General features: G+C 38.0%; 1 protein-coding gene across 1 annotated transcript in view; it reads left to right on the top strand.

Annotated features, from left to right (window-relative positions):
* Positions 1-5,039: 5,039 nt before the first annotated feature.
* Positions 5,040-24,675, top strand: part of ZNF236 (zinc finger protein 236) — a gene marked incomplete at its 5' end in the record, with an annotated part of 75,001 nt that continues 55,365 nt past the window's right edge. The window contains 5 exons of the mRNA XM_080338786.1: positions 5,040-5,100; positions 15,148-15,290; positions 16,567-16,731; positions 20,247-20,425; positions 23,594-23,718. Coding sequence (XP_080194912.1) covers positions 5,040-5,100; positions 15,148-15,290; positions 16,567-16,731; positions 20,247-20,425; positions 23,594-23,718 — 673 coding nt within the window. The remainder of the gene's footprint in view (positions 5,101-15,147; positions 15,291-16,566; positions 16,732-20,246; positions 20,426-23,593; positions 23,719-24,675) is intronic.

Raw genomic sequence — 24,675 nt, forward strand, 5'->3', positions numbered from 1 at the left:
GCCTCTTTAGTGAAATCCTTCATACAAGACATATACTGCAGTTCTCACAGCATATAATTCCAACAATTACATATACACTAAATACACACCAGGTCTATTCTAGCTTTTGCTATTACAGTAATGTGAGAGAAGACTGCTGCTTTTATTGACATTTCCACGTGAGTGCAGGTTGTAGTTCAGGTTAAGGCCTATAAGCATCAAGCTGCCCTTCCTGGTGCAGGTTATTTCATTTCGGCAACAAGTCAGGTCTAAGAGCATTTACTGTTTTGTGCCTACACTAAGCAAATGTGCTGGTACAGCCTATACAGAGGCTATACTGTGTATGTAGAACATTGTGATGGCCTTTGTTTCTCTCACCTCTGGCTGAACACAGAACTACTTTGGTGTATCAGTATTTCCATCATGCTGGGAAAATGGAAAAGCTAAAAATCACGAGAATTCAAAAAGTGTTATACTTACTTAAATCTCATGATTTTAAGCAAATTGTGGAGGGATTTGCCAACCTGGAGTACTACAACACTACAGCTTTAACTAAGGGAAAGCACTGTGCTGCCCTAGCTTGGAAAACATGGAGAGCCGATTCATGACACAGTTCCTCAACATAAAACTTAAAAAAATATTGAGCACATTCCTATATCTTTTTTTGAAGCCTATATAAAAAGGATAAATTTGAAGTCTTATTGGAGAGAGTAATGGTCTCATCCTGACTTAAAATTCAGGCTAGAGTCAAAATTTTCAATCACTGGTTTCACTGGTGAGTGCAGTAAATAATTTTATTTGCTCTGTTTAAAAAAAAAAAAAAAGCTTGAAACAATCTCACAAACAGAAGCAGTCTGTTCAAATCAAACAAACCCAAACTGAAGTTAAACAGCTGGCATGGGAATTTTAGTCCACACAATTCACCTGTAGCAAAGTCATAAGCAACTAAAAATAGTATCTTACAACAGTAAGGGTCTGACAACTGTAACAATAAATAGTACCCTACTTAGGAAGTAGCTTTACTTGAGATGGTTCACTGGGATTCAGCAGTTTGCCTTAAAATTTAGTAGCACATTGAGTACCACTAGTTGGTAGCAAAACCTAGAATTCAATTTCTTCTGTGGCCTTGTTAACCTTACTCTCACTATATTTTTCATCTGTAGATAAAAAAGCACATTACTTTCAATGTTGCATATTTTAAGGGCTGACATTACAGCTGCTCTTCTTCCTAGGAATTAGTGATATCAGATAATAGTAATGATAGGAAGAGTTAAAGGCCAACTATCTAGCACTCTCTGAATTAATTATTCACAAAATACAACAAATTTTAAATATTTCAAAATAACAGCATCTCTGCAAATGCAGGCAATAGATTAATTAGCAAGTAGAGCAGCAGTTTTAGCTATGCATGCAGTGCCTTTCTTCCAGGCATTGCATAGTGCAGGTGAAAAATATTATGTCAATCACATAGACAAAGAAGGGAAATTACACAGAGACTGAACAGCTTCAATAGATTAAATATGGCTGTATATATGTATATTTAAAGACAGTACTTTGAACATATGATTTACCACTGGATTTCCTTATTAATAAAAAGATATTTTCATATGTTCTTCAACATCTCTTCCATATACTATACCATAAAATGTTATTTTTGTTTCCCAGCACAACAGGATCCTGAAGTAAAATCTGATGTTTTTTCCACTTCTATGCAGAGCTAGATTTGGATGGAAGGAGTGATGCAGAAGTGTTAGAACACAGAGAGGCAATGACAAACCTGCCACATAAATTTGGAACAGATGATGCAGAGACTTTTGAAGTACAAATTTAACCATGACTGTATGTACTCCTGCTGGACACTGAAAGACATACAGGGTACAATACTGCTGAAAAGATAAAATAGAAATTAAAGTGGGCTTTTGCATTAGACTTGAAAAATAAGGTACAATTTTCATTATTATCTGTATAGACAGAAGCTGCCTGTACCTACCATCCCAACTACATTCCTGCAAAGTGTTCATCAGTTCTTTCCAAAACTGAAACAAAACTCAAGATTCAAAATTCTTAATCCTAATGCGGAAGACCTCAACAAAAAATACAGATAATCCTGATAACAAATGTCAAAACAAAATCAGGAGAAGTAGTTAAAACAATAAGCTTGTGCGAAGTTTTTTCAGAGACTGGTTCAGTTGGGGTTTGAGTCCTGCCCCTAGGGCTCAACTGAAATCTTGTGAACAGCTGTCACCTTTTCTCGTGTACAAGTGTTATAGGTTGTAGTTCATTGCCAAAACAACCTGCAATCTTAATTTTCAGCACAGAAATAGCCTATAACCACCAGAGGCCACTGGTGTTCCTTGTCTTTTTCCTGCCTGTAGCTGGGCTGTAGCAAAGAGTCAGCTCACAGGAGCCCCAAGCAAGGGTCACAGCAGCTTCAGTCCTCCTTTCCATACTAATGCTCCAATGCTGCACGTCTACAGAGAAAATTAAATACAGTACACTTTCTATTGGCAGACACAATAAGAAATTATCTAAATATTGCTTACCCAAACTTAGCCTTCAGGAAGAAATGAAACCCTGAATTTCAAAAACCTGATTTCAGTCTTTGGTATGATTAAATTTGGTAGCTACAGGCAATTTTTTTAGATGTAATTTAATTAAGTATCTGAAAGGCATTTAACTTAGAACTGATGAAAAAAATAGTTCTATACATTTGCAACAGAACAAGATAAATTAACAAATCAACAAAGTGATAATAAACATTAAATGATGAGAAATTAAATAATATTTTGCTACTATACAGGTATCAGTACTCAGTCTGGCCTATTTTTTTGATCAGTGATCTGAAGTACCTGCCTAATACGATTTGCAGAGACTACAGAAAGTGATATTAAAGTAATAAATGTAATAAAGGAGGACAGCATCTTCCAGCTTGCTTAACTAAGCCTACATCATACTAAATGCGTCTTAATACAGGCTACTGAAACATTGTATGGTTTGAAACAAAGAAACCAGCCAGGTGCTGGCTGTACCGGATTGGAGGAGGTAAAAAGGGATATCCTGGAAAGCAATGACAAGAATTTGAGCATCGTAACAGTCCATCAGCTAAGCAGCAGCAACCTGGTTCAATGGAAAGTAGATTTTGGATCAATCTTTGGGTAAAAGATTGAGGAGCAAAAAAAAAAAAAAAAAAAAAAAAGTTTTACCACTGTAAGCAGTATTCTCATAGCAGTTCCTTTTGTACAGAAATATATCTTTTTTAAAAGGATATTTAAAAATTAAAAGGTGTAGGAAGAAAATGTAACTCTGAGAAACCTTTAGAATCTTAAATAGGTCAAACTACTGAGATAATGAAAAAAAAAATCAAGTCAACCATTGAAAGCAACTTTTCTGTATGTAAAGGTTTTTATTCAGCAAGAAAGAGGTGTAATAAAATATCATTTTAGAAGCTACAGCCCTGTGAATGAAAAAATGCAATACAGCAGAGTCTTGGAGAGCAATGAACACCATGAATCACTGAACAAGCTACCAATAAAAACATCTCCATCTTTATTGACACCTTTCCAGGGGCCACACTTCCACTGCACACAAGCTACAGGCAACAGAACTATATATTACGGCTTGTGAGACTCCAGAACTATTAAATGACCCAGTGATCTCTTATGTCCCTCCGCAGATCTACTCAGAGGCAGCAGAGGTCAGTAAAGTAACAGACCAGCCAGTATTCACAGAATCACAGAATGTTAGGGATTGGAAGGGACCTCGAAAGATCATCTAGTCCAATCCCCCTGCCGGAGCAGGAACACCTAGATAAGGTTACACAGGAACATGTCCAGGCAAGTTTTGAATGTCTCCAGAGAAGGAGACTCCACAACCCCCTCGGGCAGCCTGTTCCAGTGTTTTGATACCCTCACTGTGAAGAAGTTTCTTCTCAAATTTAAGTGGAGCCCCCTGTGTTCCAGTTTGTACCCACTGCCCCCTTGTCTTACCACTGGTTGTCCCCGAAAAGAGCCTAGTTTCATCCTCATGACACTCACCCTTTACATATTTAAACATTAATAAGGTCACTTCTCAGTCTCCTCTTCTCCAAGCTAAAGAGCCCAAGCTCGCTCAGTCTTTCCTCATAAGGGAGATGCTCCACTCCCTTAATCATCTTTGTGTCTCTGCGCTGGACTCCCTCCAGCAGTTCCCTGTCCTTCCTGAACTGAGGGGCCCACAAATTATTTAAGTATGTAAGCAATACCCGCCAGCCCTCCCAGGGAGGCGTGCTGGGAGACAAAGGCGCTTCTGGGGCTGGGGTGAGGCCCATGCCCGCTATCCACACGTTACGCACCTCTGAGGTTAAACCCAGAATTAAGGGAGGGCGCAGGAGGCCAGAGCAGGGAACGGCGCTGCCGCAACGGCGGCTTTGAACGAGGCGGCCTGAGGCCGCCCCGCCCGTTTCTACGTTCTGAATTGGAAACTTCAGCCCTCCTGCCGAAGCCACCCACCGTGCCGGCTCCTATAGTCAGCAGAACGAAAAGCCCTGACCCCGGCAGGCACGACCCCTCCTCGCAGAAAACCAGCGGGACCAGCCACCCCCGCCACGAACCTCCGCACCCGGCGCATGCGCCGCCGCCCCCGGATGTCCCAACCCCCCACCTCCGGCACATGCAGTCCCCCCGCCGGCGCTCCGCGCATGCGCACCCCAGCCTCCCCGCCACCTCCCTCACGCTGCCGTGCCCCCCCCTCCCCCCGCGCCGGTGAGGCGCCCTCAGTGCGCCTGCGCCGCCCGGCCGTGCCGTGAGTTCGCCTCTTCCCCGCTCCCGCTTCCCCCCCCGCCCCGACCCCGGTAGGCCTGTGTGCGCTTGCGCCAGCTCCCGGCCGGGCCTATTCCCGCAGCGCCGAGCCCCCGGCGGCCCGTGTGTAGGGCCGGGTTCTGCCCTCTCGTCCCCGCCCCCTCGTCCCCCCTTCACCAACCGCCGCTTCCTCCGCCGTTGCCAAGTGTGCGTGTGTGTGTGTGTGTGTGTGTGTGCGCGCGGGCTGGGCGGGGGGGGGGGGTGGGGGGGAGGGAGGGGGCAGCCATGCCGAGGGGGCGGCCTCCCAAACCCAGCAGGGAGACTAGCGGGGCCGGCACCGAGGCAGGTAAAGAGCGCGGCCGGGCCAGCGCGATACGGCGCCCGGGGGGTGGAAGCGCGGGCGCTGCGAGGAGACTAAAATCCTCCGCGGGCTGCGCATATAGTCCCCGGATATGGGGGAGTGGAGGCCGGGTCTATTGTGCGAGTGTATAGGCGAGAGGGCGGAGGGGAGGGGAGCGAGCCTGGCCCGGCCCTGCGGAATGATACCGAGCGGGCAGCGCCCGCCGCCCCACACGGCGCGGCGGAGGGGGAGCCCGGCTGGCCCGAGGAACCCCCGACCTGCCCGCAGCGACTCCCCTCCCGCTCGGGGAGCGGCGGTGGCGGCTGCGATGTCCCCTCACCCACGGGAGGGAGCCGGTCGCGGCGCAACCGTTGCGTTCGGTTGGCTGCCCCGCCGGTGAGGCTGTCGGCGGAGGAGGGTTTCTCGGCCCAGGCCGGAGGCCTCGGCCTTGCGTTCTTCTTTCTCCCGGCCGTAATGCGGGCGCTGTGAACGCAGGTCCGTGCAGCGGGTTGGCTGGTGCGGCCGAGGGAAGAGGCCGGGCGGGCTTGCGGCGGCAGGACAGGAAGGGTCCGGGGTTCTTCCGCCGTTCTTTTCCTTCCCCCCGCATCGCCTCCCCTCCCCCCTGGCCACATTAACGAGAGCTTCCAATAAAGGATGACAAACGAGTGAAAATCCACTTCTTCCGTGTTTCTGACTGCAAGAGGGAAGGCTTTCTTGTTTGAGGTCTTAAAAAACACATTTGTAGTTGATTGTGAGCATATATATAAAAGAAAGAACAGGTTTTCTTCGCTGAACGTGTACTAGTCTGCATCACACTTTAAATTTTTGCTTGTATTTTGGTGTTGCTGATGTCTAGAGAACACTTAAGGGCAGGACTGGTTTGATGGGCTTGGTGTTTTTTTTTGACAGCAATTTGTAGCTGGTGAGTTTTATGGCTCTTTTGTGTAGTTCATTCCTGCTCATGTTACTAGGAATCTGTGAGCAGTATCTGAATAAAGCCCACAAACTGCAAAAATACAGTGTTTCAGGTAGACCTAGAACCCTCTTCAGTGACTTCTCTTCCAGCACAAGCATGTAGCAGTAGATTAAAATATATATATATATACATTTTTTTTTCTTTTTTTTTAAACTAGATAGCATCGGACTGTTAGGGAGTAGGTTTCAAAAAAATGTTCAAATACCATTGCTATTTCCATCATGAAAGCTCAACTAATTAATATTTTCAGTGTAAATTTAGGATGTCTGTTTTCCTGAATGCTTGCAGATGAGTTCTGGCTCTTCAAGAGGAATGTGTAGGTGAGCCTTCTGTGGAATATTTTTTGTAGAATTGAAATGTGCTGGCAGGCAAAAAAATGCCATACTGTTACATGAGTCTTAGAAAGTTGGGTAAAATGTTTTCTCTAGTAAGGAAAGCCAAATGGCCACAGGTTCCTACCAGAAGATTTTGTTATGTTGTTGTCAGAGCTGTTGATCTCTACTTTTGTACACTAAATAAGAAACATATAATAAAGAACCCAAAGAGCACCAGTTTTGGAAGCTGAGGGGTTTTCTTTAAAGTTTGTTTTTTTTTTTTTTAACTAAAATGTCTACTTATTTTTCTAGTAGTTCTTGTAAGGGTACACATGTATCATGTGCATATAAGCTCCTGTAATAATGACATGGTGTATGAATGAGAAAAAGATCAAGACTGAGACAAACTGTCCAGAAGAAGTGCCTAATAGCTGTATTGGTTTGGCTTGTTAGTTGGACCTCTGTCTTAGACTCTTTCTGTGGTAAGAAGTGTGGCTGGCAGGACTTGCTGTGAGTTTGATATTTTTCATGTATTTTTTTAAAGGAATTCGCTCATTTATTACTGAAATTGTTTCATAGAGGTAGTTTGATTGCAGACAGCAGTTTAGAATTACATGGTTTAGGGTTACCACAGGGATTTAGAGACTTCTGCAGTGGCAAGGACTCTGCCCTGTACAGGCATGTATTGTGGGTTCTGGAGCCTGTGGTCCTTGAGATTTCAGCAGTTTTGGACAACAGCAAAGTCAGTGTTGGCAAGCATTGCATTTTCTTTGACAGTCACATGTGGCTAAGAGAAGATCATGAATGAAGAAGCTCTGGATGAGCAGGACAGCTTGAATCTGGGGAACTGATATTCTCAGGACCTTTGGCTTTTTGGCCCATTCACATACAGGCTGATAGACTTTAAAACTGGGTTGTGAATTCCATATGCTTCATTTTTAGTGGGAGAAATTTAATTTTGCATAGGAAATTGTACTATTTAGATTTTATTCTTTTTAGTGTGGCACTCAGAATTATTGTAACCCTGGTACACTAATGTCTTTTACAGAAGGGAAGTATTGCTCTCTGTAGTTGTATACTCTGTATGTTTTTGGTGATACAGCTTTGGAAGAAAATAAAGTGAATCAATAATGTTTTGTTGCGCAGCTTCCTTAGACTTCTTTAACCACTGTGCATGTCAAATACTAGAATGTGTTATTTGTTCTAGGAAAACTAAATATGCTAGATAAAAACCTGAACTCTAGGCAAAAATAGTAAAAACAATGTCTCAAAGGCTGCTGTTATAACTTTTTTTTGCATTGGTAGTGTTTTCCCAAAACCATCTTGTGATTATCTCTCTCTTTTTTTCTTTTTATTTTTTAAACTTAATTGAGTTGTTTGAATTGACCTCTCTGATGGGCACAAACTGAAACACAGATGGTTCTGTCTGAGCATGAAGAAACACTTTTTTACTGTGAGGGTGAGTGAGCATTGGCATTGGTTACACAGGAAAGTTGTGGAGTCTCTTTCCATAGAGATATTAAAAAAAAAAATCTATACATGATCATGGGTAACTGTGTGTAGGTGGCCTTACTTGAGCAGTTGGACTTGGTGGCCTCCAGGGGTTCGTTCCAACCTTAACCATTCTGTGATTGTCTTTGATGTAGGTCAAGTATAGTGTATGATTCTCAAGAAGCTTGAAAGAGCTAATCTTTTGTGGTTTGGGGTTTTGTTGCTCCTTGATTCTTGCTCTGGCTGCTTAGCAGTGGTTGTATAGGAAATCCTTTTACAAAGGTATGGCAGGTCCTTGGCTCTTCCCTTTCTGAAAATTTTAGGATGAGACCTTGAATATCTATGAAACAAGAATGCATTAGAAAAAATGGTAGTCTATGCATATGTTTTTAAAGAAAGAAAAGGACAAGAAGGTCTTAACACATAGTTGGTGTTAACACACTAATAACACATGTACACAGGTTCTCGTGACATAGCTTCTAACCTGAGAAGGAAATTAAAAAATTATTATTTATGTGTGTGGCCTTAGAGTTTCCAGTGTGGCTACTGTGGTTCTAAGTAACCCTTGTTACAGCATTTGCCCTCTCAGAGTTTTATGCCATGTGAATTTTCTGTAGTCTATTGTGCATCATTGCCAGCGTTCATTTGAGAAGCACTGGCTGAGGGGCAGTTCTGTTTACTCAGTTTCCTTAGGAGTCTCTGTGAGACACTAGAAAGTGATTTCTGCTGCTATTGGGCAGCTAAGGTAGCGCAAAGAAAACATGCAGGGAAAATTGTGTTCTATTTATATTGGTATATGTCTTCTCCTGCCCTTTTATGAATATATTTATCAGATTTAAGCTTGGATATCTTAGAAATACTTTCTTAATAATAATCCCTCAAACTGTTACCTTTGCTTTTAGTTTTAGCAATTAGAATAGCAAAGGCAAGAAAAAGCTTGTGGGTTGAGATAAAGACAGTTTAATAAATGAAGGAAAAAAGTAAACCAAACTAAGTAACCAAAAAAATCCCCACCCAACCAAGTGATGCAGAGGCAGACATTCATCACCTCCCACAAGCAGAGCGATGCTCAGTCTCTGCGCAAATGCTGCTTTGGAAGAACTACCCCTGACTTTGTATTGCTGAGCATGATATTCCTTGGCACGGGATATCCCTGTGGTTAATTTACATCAGCTGTCCCCTCCAACCTCTCTCCCACCCTCAACCTACACATTGCGGGGGCAGAGTGAGAAACAAAGGCGGCCTTCACGCTGTACAAGCACTGTTCAGCAATAGCTAAAACATCGTTGTGTTACCAGCATTGTTTTAGTCACAAATTTAAAACATGGCACCGTATGGGCTGCTATGAAGAAAGTTAACTCCATCCCAGCCAGACCCAGTACAATCTATTTAGTATCTAACCACCCATGATGGCACCGTTAATGCTGTCGTCTGTCAGGGTTCTATGCTGCCTGCAGCGGATCAGGGTGGCTTTGCAACTTCTGGAGTCCTCTGTGGTCCTGCAAGGAGTGCAGCTGCTTTGTGTTGGCAAATGCCAAGTGATGGGCACACAGACATCCATCTCAGCAGTGTGCTCCTGGAAGCTGAGCATCTGGATTTGCATTGCTTTAAGTTACAGATTGATTATTGACCAGCACATAACAAAACTACCTTTCCTTATATGAGGAAATCTTAAATAATTTCTGGATTTTGGTCCAATACATGGATTGAGTCTTTCCTCTGCTCCTCCCATTAGAAGTCATGAGGACTGACTGCTTACTGTTTTGTTTGAGTGCTGTGCTAGCTTTAAGCTAACCTGATCCAGTTATGATTGCGGAACTAAGCAAAATGTTTTAATGATTCATTATCACCTATGTTCCATGACTTCTAGTGTAGCAAGAGGAAACACCAATATCACCATAGCTGTTTTGTTCTCTTGTCCTACCACTTTCTTTCCACTTGTAAATTAGTAAATAGGTTTTGATATGGTCGGACTCTTTTGTCCCTAAACTTACCAGCTGCCGTTTAAGTTCAGTGACAAGTTTTCATCCACGAATTCTCGAGTGTTGTATCTGCAGCGTCCTCTCAGTCGGCTGTGAGCAGGCTATTGGAGATCTAATAAGGCTCTGCGGCATTTACGGCTGAATGGGTCCATCTGCGCCTTGCAGAGAGGATTGCCGGCTGCCATGAGGCACAGTGCTGCTTACATAAGGAAGGAATGGTTGGGGGTGCTCTAATTCTGTCTTCCTGCTTCCACATTGAGTTGTCTTTATAGTGGAGAGCACCTGCTTGCTGACTCAACTCCCAAGGTCAAGCTTTCATGAAGGCTCTATCGCAGAAATCTATAGCTGAGTTGACCCGAAGCTTTGATTGCTGTTGCTCTGTGAGGTGCAGTTAGTTTGAAAAGAACTTGAAGGTTGTAACATTAAGAGTATTTGAAGAAGCCTGTCTTTAAAATGAAAGTTTATTAACTTTGATAGGTACTTTAAAATCTGATTCTGGTATTTTTGGGCACTTTGGACAAACTGTAAGAATACAGGCAAAATGTATGTTTGATAGTGCATAATGAGCTAAGTACTCTCTGTTTAGTGTAATTGTATTGACTGTCTCAAACTGTGATGAAATGGGCTTGATTTATATTGCCACTAGACAAACACGCAAATTTAAAAAAAAATACAGAAAGTAACAGTACCTTTTGCACTGTTTCCATGCAGTTAATAGTAATAAATGGCCGTGTTTTAAATTTTGCAGCTGTTCAGTGAGGTTTATATTTGTTGTAGTGTGCAGTTTTGTTTTGTTTTGTTTTTTTTTCCAGGGGTTTTGTTACTCTAACATTCATTTTGTGGTGTATGTGTGTGTTTATGGATGTCAATGAGTAGCTTCCCTCTAGTATAAGTATGCCAATTTTTCCTGTGATCCTGTTGATACTATATGCTTAATAAGTTAGTATCTTCTCTAACTAAAACCTTAGACTTTTAATTTTGTGTTGTTGACTTCAATGACATTCTGTTACTTTGTTAACAGACAGCAGACTTATTTTTCATCTGGACAGAGGATATCTGACAACAAATAGGTTGCTTAATCTGTATACCCAGTATTTATATTTTTCTGGGAGCAGGGGCACCATATTAGCTGTTTATGAAACGGTTGCTAATCTGATAAATGGTGAATTGTGACCATCAAATGCTATGTCACACACGACAGTATTTTTGTTTTACTTTGATACACAGGGATATTTTTTTTTCAGTAAATTTATCAGTGTATTTAAAAGTACAGGATCCATATCCCACTGCCAACTTACTGAATTGGCATTATTTCCATGTTTTTGGGTATACAGAAATACTAGCTTTTAAGATGGGTTCAGTATTTTGCAGTGTTTGGCTTGTTTCGTGGTCTAGGCTGATGCATCTAAAAGCATTTTTTCTCTGATATAAGGGAAGATGATTGCACAACTGGCTTTTATTGCTGGTTGCCCTGAAATATGGTAATGTAGGTTATTACTTTCATTTGCTATGATATGGAAGTATCAGTGCAAATAATGTCTTTGTCTAGTTACTAATTCTAGCAAAAAAACCCCGCTGTCAAACTGTTATTTCATTTTTATATTGAAATGAAAACAAACTCAAGACATACTTTGAGTCTGTGACATCTGCCTGAAAAGTAGAAATAGAGCTCACTTGGTTGTTACTTTTTTGATTGACAATATCTTTCCTGTTTTTCTGTCTTCACAGTTCTAAATGTATCATAACAGTTTTGTCCTTGCTGTTATGCAATTGCTGGATTTCAATGGGGATATTATTCTGAATACTCTCCTTGTTACTAGAAGAATAAAATAAGAAAGTCACTTCCTGCATTTTTAATAAAACGGAGCTGTGCGGTTCTCAGAAATACCCAGTATTTGTCTGGTAGTAGAGGATCAAACTGTATTTTAGTGAGAATATCAGTGAAAAAATATTATCATAGTCTAATCTTTCCCTTAAGCTAGTTCAGACATAGTGTTAATGAAGAAATCAATTTGTATTTTAATTAGAATATGCATTAGATCTCAGTCCCGCCCTTTGAGTGAAACAGTTGAACTTTCAGAGTTCTTTTACATCCAAACGGGACTGCTTTTCTGTTCATACTGGCTGTAAATACTTAGAGCAATCTTCGGTCTGATCTTCCAATAGTTGAGCCTTTGAAGATTTCTGGAATCTAACCTAAATTGATTCGCTCTGCCTTATCCTTAAGGCCTTTAGATGCATTTCTGCAGTCAGAGGTCTCTTGCCGAGCAACCGCCTTCAAGCTGGACTGCCTCTCAAATGTCTGGCTTTTGCTTCTTAGCAGGATGAAAAATAGGACCAAAACGGAATTAAATTTGTCTTTTTAGAGTTACAAAGGCTTTATTTGAAAAAGCAATAGCTTAAGGTGTTATAGACATAAACAACAATTTTGCTAAATGTGTGCCTCCTATTTCTTCTTCCTGGAGGTCTGAGGGCCCTTAGGAAGGTGGACAGGCTTGTAGGCAGCTCAGGGTTGATGGTCACTCATGACCTGGCCTTGATAAACTCCTGACACTTCAATGTGGGGTATGATATGCTCAGCTCATTTGCCAAAGTTCAGGCTGTTTCTCTATTCTTTACCATGAAATATTTGAAGATTATGCTTTTGTTACCCCTTTCTGTTTATTTGAGTGGTGAGCATTTCCTTATTTTTAAAGAAAAGCTGAAATAATTGTCTTCCCATATAGCTCTGCCCATCAGGTTGTATGATTTCATATAATTATCACTCAAATTCTGTTGAAACATCACAAGGATATTTAATTTTGCTTTAACATATAGTCTATTTAAGTTCCTATTTGAATTCCAGAAGAAAATTCATAGCCCATGGATTAATCAGTATTGTGGTTGATACAAATATGGTACACATTTTAATAAAAATGATATACAGAAATGTTGTTGGCCTCAAAAGTCAGTCACTTGGTAATCTTATGCAGATGCTAGTGGGCATGTTGCTTTTTCTGTTTCATTTGTAGAGAAGTTAGCACCTTTGATTATTTCAAAGTTACACTACTTAAGTTGCTTAAGCATTGGTTTTGTGTGTTGTCCAGGGTCTTTGATCTCAAGAGTGAACATTTAAAGATTATAATCTCTTTGGTTCATGGAGAAGGTTTAAAGGCCTTTCTAAAGTCATGGATTGGATCGTTTTTCTGTTGTCAATTTAAAGTGAGAGGTCAGGCCTTCATGAGGTTGAGCAATTACTCCTTTTTTTCTACAGGAGAGGGATGCTTCTTGTATCAAGTTTTCTTGTATTTCAAGTATTGGAGTAGATTTTTCTTTCACCTCCTTTTTTCTTGTCATGCTAATATTTACAGAAACTGATTTTGTGCCCTTTATTCTACTCAGGTACATTTATGACAAGGACCGCTTAGAGGACTGTGTCTTGTAATTAAAGTTGTGACTTTCAGGGATGGAAGGAATACCTGTTATTGATAGGTTTTGCATATACTATGAATTTAGAGCTTAGAGTTTAAGTTTATGCACATTAAAGACTTGTGATAGAATCATAGAATCACTTCAGTTGGAAGAGACCCTCAGGATCATTGAGTCCAACCATAACCTAACTCTGGCACTAAACCATGTCCCTAAGAACCGCGTCTAAATGCCTTTTAGTGACTCCACCACTTACCTGGGCAGCCTGTTCCAATTCCTGAAAACCCTTTCCGTGAAGAATTTTTTCCTTATATCCAACCTAAACCTCCCTTGGCACAACTTCAGGCCATTTCCTCTCATCCTATCACTTGCTCCTTGGGAGAAGAGACCAACAACCTTCATGCTACAATGCAATAAGGTCTCCCCTCAGCCTCTTTTTCTCCAGGCTCCTGTGATAGTTGTTAGTTGTGATTTCTTGTGCTGGTATGTTTCCTAGAGCTCCCTCAATTACAAGCTCTTTTAGGTTTATTTATGAGAATTTTAGCAGGGGGAAAAAAAAAAAAAAGTGGTCAGGATGTGTGTGAGGATTTGTTGGTTTTCTTTTTCATCGGTTGTTTTTTTTGTGCATTTGGTTGGTTGGTTGGTTGGTTTTGTTTGTATTTTTCTTGAACGTGACAGGACTTTGAGGTAGGCACAGTACTGAGCAGAAATATTAAATGAATCATAACATTTGGTTTCTTTTCTGGAAATGTAAACAGAATGCTATAAACTTTTGGTTGTGGTGTTATTTTCTATGCCTAATTCTGACTTACATAGTGAGAAGTACTGACTTTCCTAAAGGAAAACATCAGGCCTTAAATGTCTAGATAATAAAATGAATGTTCCTTTGTTTTGCATCCTGTTGCATTCTGTTGTTGATGCACTATGTTAAGTTGTGGCAGAGTTTGAAACTGAATTCTATGTTGTCGTGTTTTCTTTTTTTCCTCTCTTTAGTGTCCTTTATCGGCATCATGAGTCAATTGATTTTTATTTTTGTTTCATTACTACTGCTTTGAATTATCTTATATGATCCCCTCTAGCCAATTGCTTTTCTTAAAGTTTTTCTTAAATAAAGATAACTTCCTTAGTAATACAATATCTTCTCAAGTATAAAATCTGTCTAACTTACTTGGATAAATATTTAAGATATAAGGAAATTATTAATAGGACTGACTTCAGCCATTTTGGCAAGAGGATATAGAAGCTTGCAACTTGTGTATCAAAAGTTGTGTGACTTGGTGTTCAAAACAAGAAAACTGTATGGTCTATTAAAAAAAATATATATTTTTCTCTATTGAGTTCATGTGTAGCTGAGAGATAAAGGAGTGGGAAAGGGCTGAAAACCAGTGTAGTCAGAACTGCTGGCTACCTAGTATTAAAGAGGTTTTTTTAGAAACACATGATGTAATATTATTGTAAGTAACCCCTGATACCTTACTGATGTGGAGCATATTTGGCAGCATTTTATTTTGTGCAGACTTTGTGGGTGTTTATCAAACATAGAAAGAATGTGTGTGTATATATATATAAAATAATTTTATATATGTATCTTATATTAAAAAAATATATGTTTTATATATTTGTATTTCAAATTACTAGGAAAAGGCAAATATTTATCTGCTTTGTGACTAGCACTTAGAGGGATGCATATATTCCTTTGATCCTGTGTCAGTGGAAGCAGTAATGTTTCTGCCCAAGATCTTCAAGATCCAGTCAAGTTAGAATCTTATATAAGTCAAAATCTTACAGGAGTTTGAATAGTTTCTGCTTCAAAGAATTGTGATTTTTACAATAAAAGTAAATGACATGACTTCATACAAACGTTTCAATGCTTGTTTTGCAGATGATGTTCTGACACCGAATATAGAGAACGGTAATTTTCCCTACCAAGTACCTCACTGCCATAAGTGTGACGTCTGTTTGCTGTCTTTTCCAAAAGAGACCCAGTTCCAGCGCCATATGAGGGATCATGAGCAAAATGACAAGGTATGAATTTTAGTAGACATAAACGTAGAAAATAAAAATGTGTATTGATGAGTAAAGCTAACACAAGAAATCACTTTTTTTAAATCACATCGCTAATAATTACTACTTGGGGACCTCAAGAGTCTGATGTAGTTTCTCTTTCATGTTTCTTCATGTGTCCTTTGAGACAGTACCTTAATTTGATTCCATTTAGTTAGTTTGTTGTTTCCAGTTCAGTAACTTTTAATTTTAGCCATTTTCTTTGATTTCTGAAATATTCAGGTAGGTGAAGGAAACATACAGGTTTCTTTTAATTGAATTTGCAAACTGATCCTACATGTTAGCAATAAAAAGAAAATAATGCTTATATTGATTAACTGGACCCTGCTAGTCTCTTATGGCTGTTTTCAATAATGTCAATCTACCTAATTTAGTATGTATATATTAGTCAGTAGTTTAATGTCATCATTTTAGCTGCTTACAAAATAAATCTGTGAAAGAATGAGGAATAATACAGATATGTGATTAAGACTGGACTGACTTTAAATGAAGCTTTTGCCACAGGTTTCATCTGTAACTTGGAAGATTTAATTTCTCTTCCTTGTTTTCTGTTTCACAAAGCTAAAACTACTTACAAATGATGAAAAAATAATTTTATTACTGTTTGAGGTAGCTGTAGATACAGATTAGTTTTTACAAAATGTAGGACTTTGAGATGGTAACTAGTGTATACAAAGAACTATTTAAATGTTTCAGTGTTGTAAAGATGGTATAAAAATGGGAGTTTATACTTTTAAAACCACACTTTTGTTTATCTGAAAGTCAAGGTTCTCTTAGTGAATGAAAATTGATTTTGCAGATACCAACTGAGGAGCAGTCAGTCCTAGCATAAACTAAGCTCTTTGTTGATTCGATTATTAATTTTGCTTAAGGAGAGTTCATGATCTCAGTTAAAGTAGGTAAATTTATTTCTGTTTCTTGATCCTTCTTCTCTCTGGCTGACTTTACTCTCCTCAGAGTCTGAGTTTTAAGTCTCTGCTGCCTTTAGTTCCCCTGGCTTCTTTCCCCATATGATCGTGAGGTGCTGTATTTGCATTTTCAGTAGTGAGGTGCAAAGAAGAGGAAATCATTAAGACTGATATTATTAAGGATTGTTATAAAATGTGGGTGCTTTAATTGCTTTTTAAAAAATTTTAAACATTTTGATTTGCATAGTTGTATGTGTTACCTATGCTATACGTAACTTATGAGAAGATTGATTTTTTTTTTTCTATATTATTGTGGTTTTAACAAACAGCCTCACCGATGTGACCAGTGTCCGATGTCATTTAACGTTGAATTCAACTTGACACTTCATAAATGTACTCACAATGGTGAAGATCCTACGTGTCCTGTGTGCAACAAGAAATTCTCCAGAGTAGCCAGTTTGAAAGCTCATATAATGCTACATGAGAAAGAAGAGGTAATTCATTAAACCTCATTAAAATTTTGAAAAGATGTGTCATAACAGTTGTACTTAATCCCTTCCTACATGCTTTAGATTGGAGGATTGAATTAAGGATTGAAATTAATATACTGCATATAAGCAAGTATTCCCATCCTGTTTTTACTAACTGAATAGTTATTTTCAAATGCTTTTATTTTGAAGCAATTTCTGTGATTTCATGTATGTTGATAAGCCCACATGTAAGAGTCTGGGTGATCATTTTTGATGGCAGATGTCATGGTGAGGTAACTCTCACATCTATTTCTTGCATCATGAACCTGTTCTCTTATCTAGAACTCCCACTCCTTTTTTTGTGTGTGGTTGTTTCATGTGAGAGGACTTCTTGTTCTTTCCCTCTCACAGTTTTATTTTCTATTTTTAAGACTTTGGTTAAATTCTTAGAAAACAGTTAATGCATAGTTGTATTTTGTACACTTTGTAGTCATTACTGTGTTAACTGTAGTTGCCAGAGTTGATTGTACTGCCCAAAATAAAGTTTTCAATCATGTAATTACATCTTCCTCCCTTGAAGGCTTTTTTGATATTGCACTTTGTGTTGGAGAGATGGACCTGAGTCAACTATGCACTTTTATTGCCCGACTTCTCCTCCTAAGCCATAAACTTAATAACTGCAGGTTTCTCCATACCAACTGCAGGCTGCTTGCAGTTTTGACCAGTAGGTTTGGGATGATCGGCCCATTTGCATTTCCTCCTAAACCAGGCAGGGAATACCATCTGTAGAGAAAGTTTTCCTTCTTTAATCTTGTTATCAGTTCACGCTTTACCACGTACACTGAGTTAAATGAGAGGACTTGAGCACAATTTTGTTGCATGTTCATGTATCTATAATGATGCATAGCTTAATGGGTATTGAGAAAACTTGATTTATGAATTGCTAAAAACATCAGAATAAGAAAAATGAGCATCAAAAAAGATGCCAAAGAGTGATTTTTAGTACTAATTTCTATTGCTAAGTGATTTTTCATGCACTTCAGCAGCTCTGATTTTGATACTTGGTGCAGATGTCAGAAGAATAGGTTGTGTGATGTCTTCCAATTTAAAATTCAGTCTGCAGCTTGAAAACTAAATTTGTGAAAATATGGACACCTTTCAATTGCTAATGAATGTATTCTTATAATGCACTATAATTCTGTGATAAAACAGAGATGAATGTAACAATTAATTCACACAGAATTGCAGTAATTACTTTCCCAGTAATTACGCACAGGGCCTGTAGGAGGGAGCTGGAATTTGAACTTGGAGCAGAGGTTCTTGACAATGGCACTGACCACCGTTCAGGAGTTTTTCATAATGTGCAGGATAAGTTATCAGTGGATTCCATTCTTCCTTCTGTTTGCTGTTCTTACTTATGCTATTGGAAGGTCTGAAAATCTGAAAACAAAGCAAAGATATGTACTCAGAGAACATACGTAGCAGTTGAGGAGTTTGCTGCACAAAGCTGAGCTTTGGGTAACTTCAGCCTTGTTTTGTGCTGCATCAGCCAGCTTAACTACACGTGGGTGCAGAAGGGCAGTAGCAAGAAACTGGCGTGATTAGCTTCTTGTCCCCTCCAGTTAGATTTGGAAGAGTGTGTCTGTGTTGAAGTGCAGATTTTCATGATAGATGGATTCTGAGTTTTGGAATTTTAAGCATTATGTAGCATTATACGATTAGCCCCTTTTGTTTAATGTTAGAAGGTGAGTTTAACCATAGTGAGATTAATGTGGAAGTACTTGTTCTGTGTGTGCTGGTGCATTTTTATTTGCTTGAGGAACAAAAAAATAAATCTGGTACTGCAATTCCAGAGAGAGGCTATTTGGCTTGGTGTACTCCTGGGGCTTTGTACAGTTTTTCTGCTTTACCATGACCTTGCTTTCCCACAGCAAATTGTACAGTAATGAATACAAATACATACACTTTCATTGTATCAAACACTTCCTGGTAAGCTATTCTTTTGTTTGTGGAAGTTGCTTAGTAGAACATGTGTAACAGCAACTTAATGTCATAGATACATGTGTCTGAAAAATGCTGAGAGATTGACAAACTCTCTATTTTGGGGCCCGTGAGGTTGGTATAGCATGCATTGTAAGCTTCTCTTCAATGGCTTTTCCCTACTTGTACAAAAGGGTCATCATAAACCAAATTTGTTGTATAATAACAATATATTTCAATAGGAAGTAGTCTTATTCAGATTTGAACGTTGATCCTGGAAAAAGATGGTGGTATTTATTTATCATCCCACACTATAACTTGAGTCCAGTAATAATGATCTCTAGGTTAGATTAAACAAGTAATTTTTGAGGGAGTATCTTGTTTCATTAAACGACTTCAGTTTTGTTCAGGGAACAAATTTATTGTCAAAGCATTTTAAAAATAGTACTACGTATCTTTGTTCCTCTCGATTAAAACATTCTTGTCAATATCTTTATTTAAATGAATACCACCCTTTATTTTTTTTCTTGTTGTTGATCATTCAAGGAGGACAAAAAGGGGGGAGCATAAAAAACATTTCCATTTGCAGTGATAATCACAATTACTGAAAAATGAACTGAGATAAAAACTCTCTGAAGTTATTACACACACCAATAAGGAACATGTAGCAGATGTATTGCCAAATAGGTGGTGAATATTGTTATACTTCTAGTCTTAACTCTCTACTTAGATTTTGTGAAACAAAGATACACTGAGAAATGAAATTAATGGTTTTGAAAAGGAAAAGGACATAAAGTAAATGCAGAACTATGAGTTTTCATTGGAACTACACTTTTCGTTGAAATTATACTTAACTCTGATTCTTCCTCTGAGTTTCAGAGAAATGGCAATGCTTTTGCATTAAAATTACAATTTCCATTCTAAATGACATGGAATACTAATACAACTGGAAAGTGGCCTGTTTAACACACTGCTGTAAAATTAATGGGTTGAAGAGACACCTGTCAAAAACGTTATGTGTCCTATATATTTCGTATTTTCTGTGAAGATAGCTTAAGAAAAGTCAGTAGTAATTGTGGTGGGATTACTGTTAAAAAGGGACAATCTGTATCATATTAACCGCTAAAAGTGAAATCCTTGAACCTACTGTTAAGATGTTTTTAGTTAGAAAGTAGTATTTTTTACAAATGTTTATGTAGACCATGGCATAATGTCACTAAATTATGTTTCTGTGTCTATTGTGAATGAGCCTACCAAGGAAACAGGAAATGTCATGATTGTACTGAGCTGCTTGTTTCTGCTACCATTTGAACTTTTTTAGAATTCAGTTTCAGTGGAGTTTCTTAAAATATAAATATGATTATAAGCTTACAGTGATGATTGTTCATGCTTCATATTATGGGGCTCAAAAACTTCTTTCACTTGTATACTTTTATCGCTGCTTGCTTCCAGCTGCCAATGTCCATAGAAGGATATGTTCATGTACTTGAGCAAAGCTTATGCATGTGTGCTGCCGTTTGGGAATCTTTTGCAAAATCAGTCTCTATTATCTCTTTCAGAATCTTATCTGCTCAGAGTGTGGAGATGAATTTACTTTACAGAGTCAGCTGTCCATACACATGGAAGAACATCGTCAAGAATTGGCAGGCAATAGGATCCACAGCTGCAAGTCTTGCAAAAAGGAATTTGAAACTTCCTCACAGCTAAAGGAACATATGAAAACTCACTATAAAATAAGGTGACAATCATGGGATTGTAACAAAATGAGCAGATGTTACTTTTATGGTGATAGCTTAGAAAAGCAGGAGTAGCGTTTCAAGTCAGCAAAGTGCTGGGATGTGTGCAGATCGTTTATTTTCTTTGGTATGCTGTTATGAAATGACATTTGTTTTTTAAAACCTTACCAAAGTAGGTGGTTATTTTTTGAGGCCTTTTTGGTTTTTTTGCTGTTTTTGTATTTAGGCAGCCATACTAAGCCTAGTTCCATCTGCTAGCTATTTGTAAACACAGGTTAGGTTTTTCTGATACAGAGTGCTTTTTGACATGTATTTGTGTGATTTCAAGTGCTAATGCCAGTACATTGAAGCAAATGCACATTAATTTTACATAGCCATTATTGTCATTGCAAAAATCCTAGTACTAGCCTTCCACAAAGAAATAATGTTGTTACTTGCAGTTTAATTATCTTTTGCAAGTAGTCCTCACCACAACCTGCTGTTTCTTGTGGATCTGAAAAACCAAAAAAATGAAGGGAAAAAACAGGCCTAATAAATTCTGTTCTTATTTTCAGTGAAGATTTGTTCTGTCCTTTGTTTCAGCTCTCTAGTTTAACTTCACTTTTAGGAAGGTGGAAATTACTTGTTAGAAGAAAGAAAAACTTACTTCTGTTGGTTTAGTTTATACATCAAGAAAGCCTAAGGTTTTTGACAGGTGATCACTCTTTTAATCTTTACTCTGTTTCTATTAAACAAACAAAGAAAAAGACAGATGAAAAAATAAAAGTGAGAAAGATTGGTTCTTTCCAATTATTTTTATTAGCAGGTGATGCAAGTTGTGAGATCTTAATAGTTGTTTTCCAGAAGGTTTAAAAAATATTGTAGACTTCCATTTGCAAACTGAAAATGAAGGTAAAGTTGCTGTGTTTCTGTTGAGTTATATAATATTACACACAAAAACATTCTTGCTGTGGACATCTCCTGTGTAAGTTAGGAGGAATCAATAAGGAATGGGTGAGTTAATCTAATATGATGGCTGTGATTTTGAGAGAGTATTATGCATGCTACATTTTGGTATAAATGAGATATACGCATTCCACAATATAGATAATTTTTCTTTACTTTCATAAATATAGATTATTTCTGGATTCAGAGCTTCCTTATATGAGATTCATCATATTTATCAGTTCAGATCTAGAAACATGTTGCATTTGTATTCAAGAAACTACTGTCCATAACGGTGCTTTGTTGTCCTTTCACCAGAAGTACCAATGCAACCCATGTATGTGAGACAGGTTAATGAATTGGTTAAGTGTTCCTGCTCTGTCTTCTGTGTTTCAGTAGAAATTATTTTGAAAGGAAAAACGTGGATATATCGTATTTATTTATTATTTGACACAATCTTCTCATATTGTTCAGAAGTATTATGAAAAGTCAACATTTGACCTAACCTGTTTGACTGTATAGAAAGTTCAAAGACATACATCAGAAGTTAAAAATTTTACTATTTGATTCCTGCTTTTCATTGTAAAATAAGCTTCAAAAAAATTTTAGGAGTTATAATTATGAAGACACTTGTTCTGGTTTTTTCATTAAGTGATTGTACTTTTGCTTCCTAAAATGATGGTTTTTTTGTCTATGAAATATTTGAATGGCAAACTATTATGAAGTTATAATTTAAATTTGGTGTCTAACTTTTGCTAAAAAGTAAATGGTCATCATAACTTAATTATGAAATATTACAGAGGCTGATCTGATCTTGAAGGATTGTCCCTACGCTTGTCTCCAAATTGGATATTATTTCCTTTATTAATATACTACATCTATAGTTGAAACAGATGTTTCTGCTCATCAGAGAGTGTATTCTGACAATCAGGCTGGTCTAGATCTGTCCTGAGATGCAAAGAGGAGGTTCTAACTTCAGTGCTGTTCTCTCTTCTTCTCTTCAACCTTCAGTCGATTTCACTCTTCAGTAAATTTCAGTAGATAGAATTAATCTGTGAAAGAAAATACGTTACTCACACTCTATGCTCATTTGCAGGAGTATAAAAAGAGTTTAAAAATGCATGTAATACTTGCTTGAAATAATTGGAGGGGAAAATGTGCTGTCCTTTAAATATACATTGAATATCTGTGTTCTCTCAGAGTAGGAAGATGCAGCATTTGAACAGAAGTTTAGTGTTTCTTACGTTATGCATGAACTGTTGCTCCTCTGCTATTTTTTGTGATCTTATACCAGCCTGTGTTTCAAGGTGGTGGTGTATTTTGCGTATCTGTTCCACATTAGCTAATTCTTATTTCTCAGCTGTTGAGAAAAAAAAAAAACCACCAGATATTTAAATGTTTATAATTTCAGTTAGCTTTAAGCACTACTGACAAGCTGGATTACTTTATAGGTGTAGATACTCAGGCATTATGGAAAATGTGCTCTAGATACCATGTTGGGTGGTTTTGTTTGTTTTTGTTGTTGTTGTTTCTGTTTTGTTTTGTTTTTTTCCTCTTGCACTGCCTTCTGGTTTCAACTTGTTTAGCTGAGTTGTTGTGACGGTCTATAAGATCTAGGTTTTTGTCTTTCCTTTTTTCCAGCATAAAATCAGTTGTTGTTTTTTTCACATTACTGTTAATGCTTTTCAGTAGTCATTTAAACTATTAAGTTTGATTTGTGGAAAAATTAATTATGGGAGTTTATATCATCTGTTATCCTGTCTCTGTGGAGATTGTGATTTGTATTTCAGGGGCAGTGGTGAATATTTGGATTGTTGAATTCTTAACCTGCATTTGTGCTCTAGTTGATGAGATCTTCATATTCTAGTTAAGAACAAAAGTCTTTCTGTATTCAGGCAAAAGAAATGGAGTTGCACAGAGTGAAAGTTGCCACCAAAATAATAGTTGTGAAGTCACTGTATACTTCTAGCAGACTTTACAGTAAAAATGCCTCTAGAGAGCTTCTAAGATGTATCGATTTTATTACAGAAATAACTAAAATTCTTGGTGATTGTAGGTACTTAGAAAAGCGCTGTTTATATTTTTCTTTTAGTGTCATTAAAGAGTTTGCTTTTTGACTGTTGCAGGTGATGCTATACATTATCATCGAATTTATACTGTATGTTAAAAAATGATGGGATAAAATAAGCTTCCTGTAAATAATGTTTAATATTAAGATTTGATTTTTTTTTTTCTTTTAATGACAGGGTATCAAATACCAGATCTTATAACAGAAACATTGATAGAAGTGGGTTTACCTATTCCTGTCCGCACTGTGGAAAGACGTTCCAGAAGCCAAGTCAGTTAACACGACATGTTAGGATACACACAGGTAAGTCTGTGGAACAAATTATTTTAGTTTGCATTTGTTTTACAAAATCAAATTGATCTGTGAAATGTTAAATATTTTTCTCACTGTTGGGACTTGAAATAGTATTAAGGTATGTGGCTCATTAGATGCTGTTACCTGTTATTTAAAACACCCTTTAGTTGCTTAGGAAATTTATATGCTTTAAAAAATATTTTTAACTATTTCTAATAATGTACATCTGGAAATTTTAAGTATTTTACAGGTTTCATTTGTCACAGAATACCAGTTTTGGTACTTAGAGTTTTGGTGAGCCCTAAAATTGAAGAACTTAGTTAAGAGCCAGTCAGGTACTCTAAATAAGATCTTACATACTCTGGAAAACAGGTTCTAAAATTTACAATCAGAAAAAGAGTAGAAATACATGCAAGTGAATAATAGTAACAACATAGTGGCCTTGCTTTTGTTTTTAGATTGATTTATTTAAAATTACTGCCTTGTATGTTCTGTATGTATTATAACTGCTATTTTCAGGATGTCTGAAGTGAATTTGTGAGGTGATAAGCCTAGACTGTAATTTTGATACTTGAAGAAGAGCAGGTGACTGTTCAGTTTTGCAGAGTGAATAGCAGATGTTTTTTGTTAAGTTACTGTGATAAATGTGTGCACTTATTAAACTCTTAAGCAGTTGAAATATCTGAAGAGTGCTAAGTATAAAATAGTACAAAAGTTTTTTAAGTGTATGGAGGACTGTAAGAATAGTTCTCTCATCCATACATAGCGTAAGTTTGACTGCAAACAAAACCTTCATTGAAGGTGCTCCAGTGATGTGCAATATATATGTATATTCCATCTTGTGAATAAATTGCTGTTTGTCTAGTTTTTAGACAATTAAAGTAGTAAGTTATGTAAGTGTGCAATGTTGTTTGTATTAGCAGTCTGTTCAGATAATGATGTGGTGAGTTGCCATGTACAGGAATG

The sequence above is a fragment of the Nesoenas mayeri genome (assembly GCF_963082525.1).
Source record: "Nesoenas mayeri genome assembly, chromosome: 2".
Taxonomy (NCBI): domain Eukaryota; kingdom Metazoa; phylum Chordata; class Aves; order Columbiformes; family Columbidae; genus Nesoenas; species Nesoenas mayeri.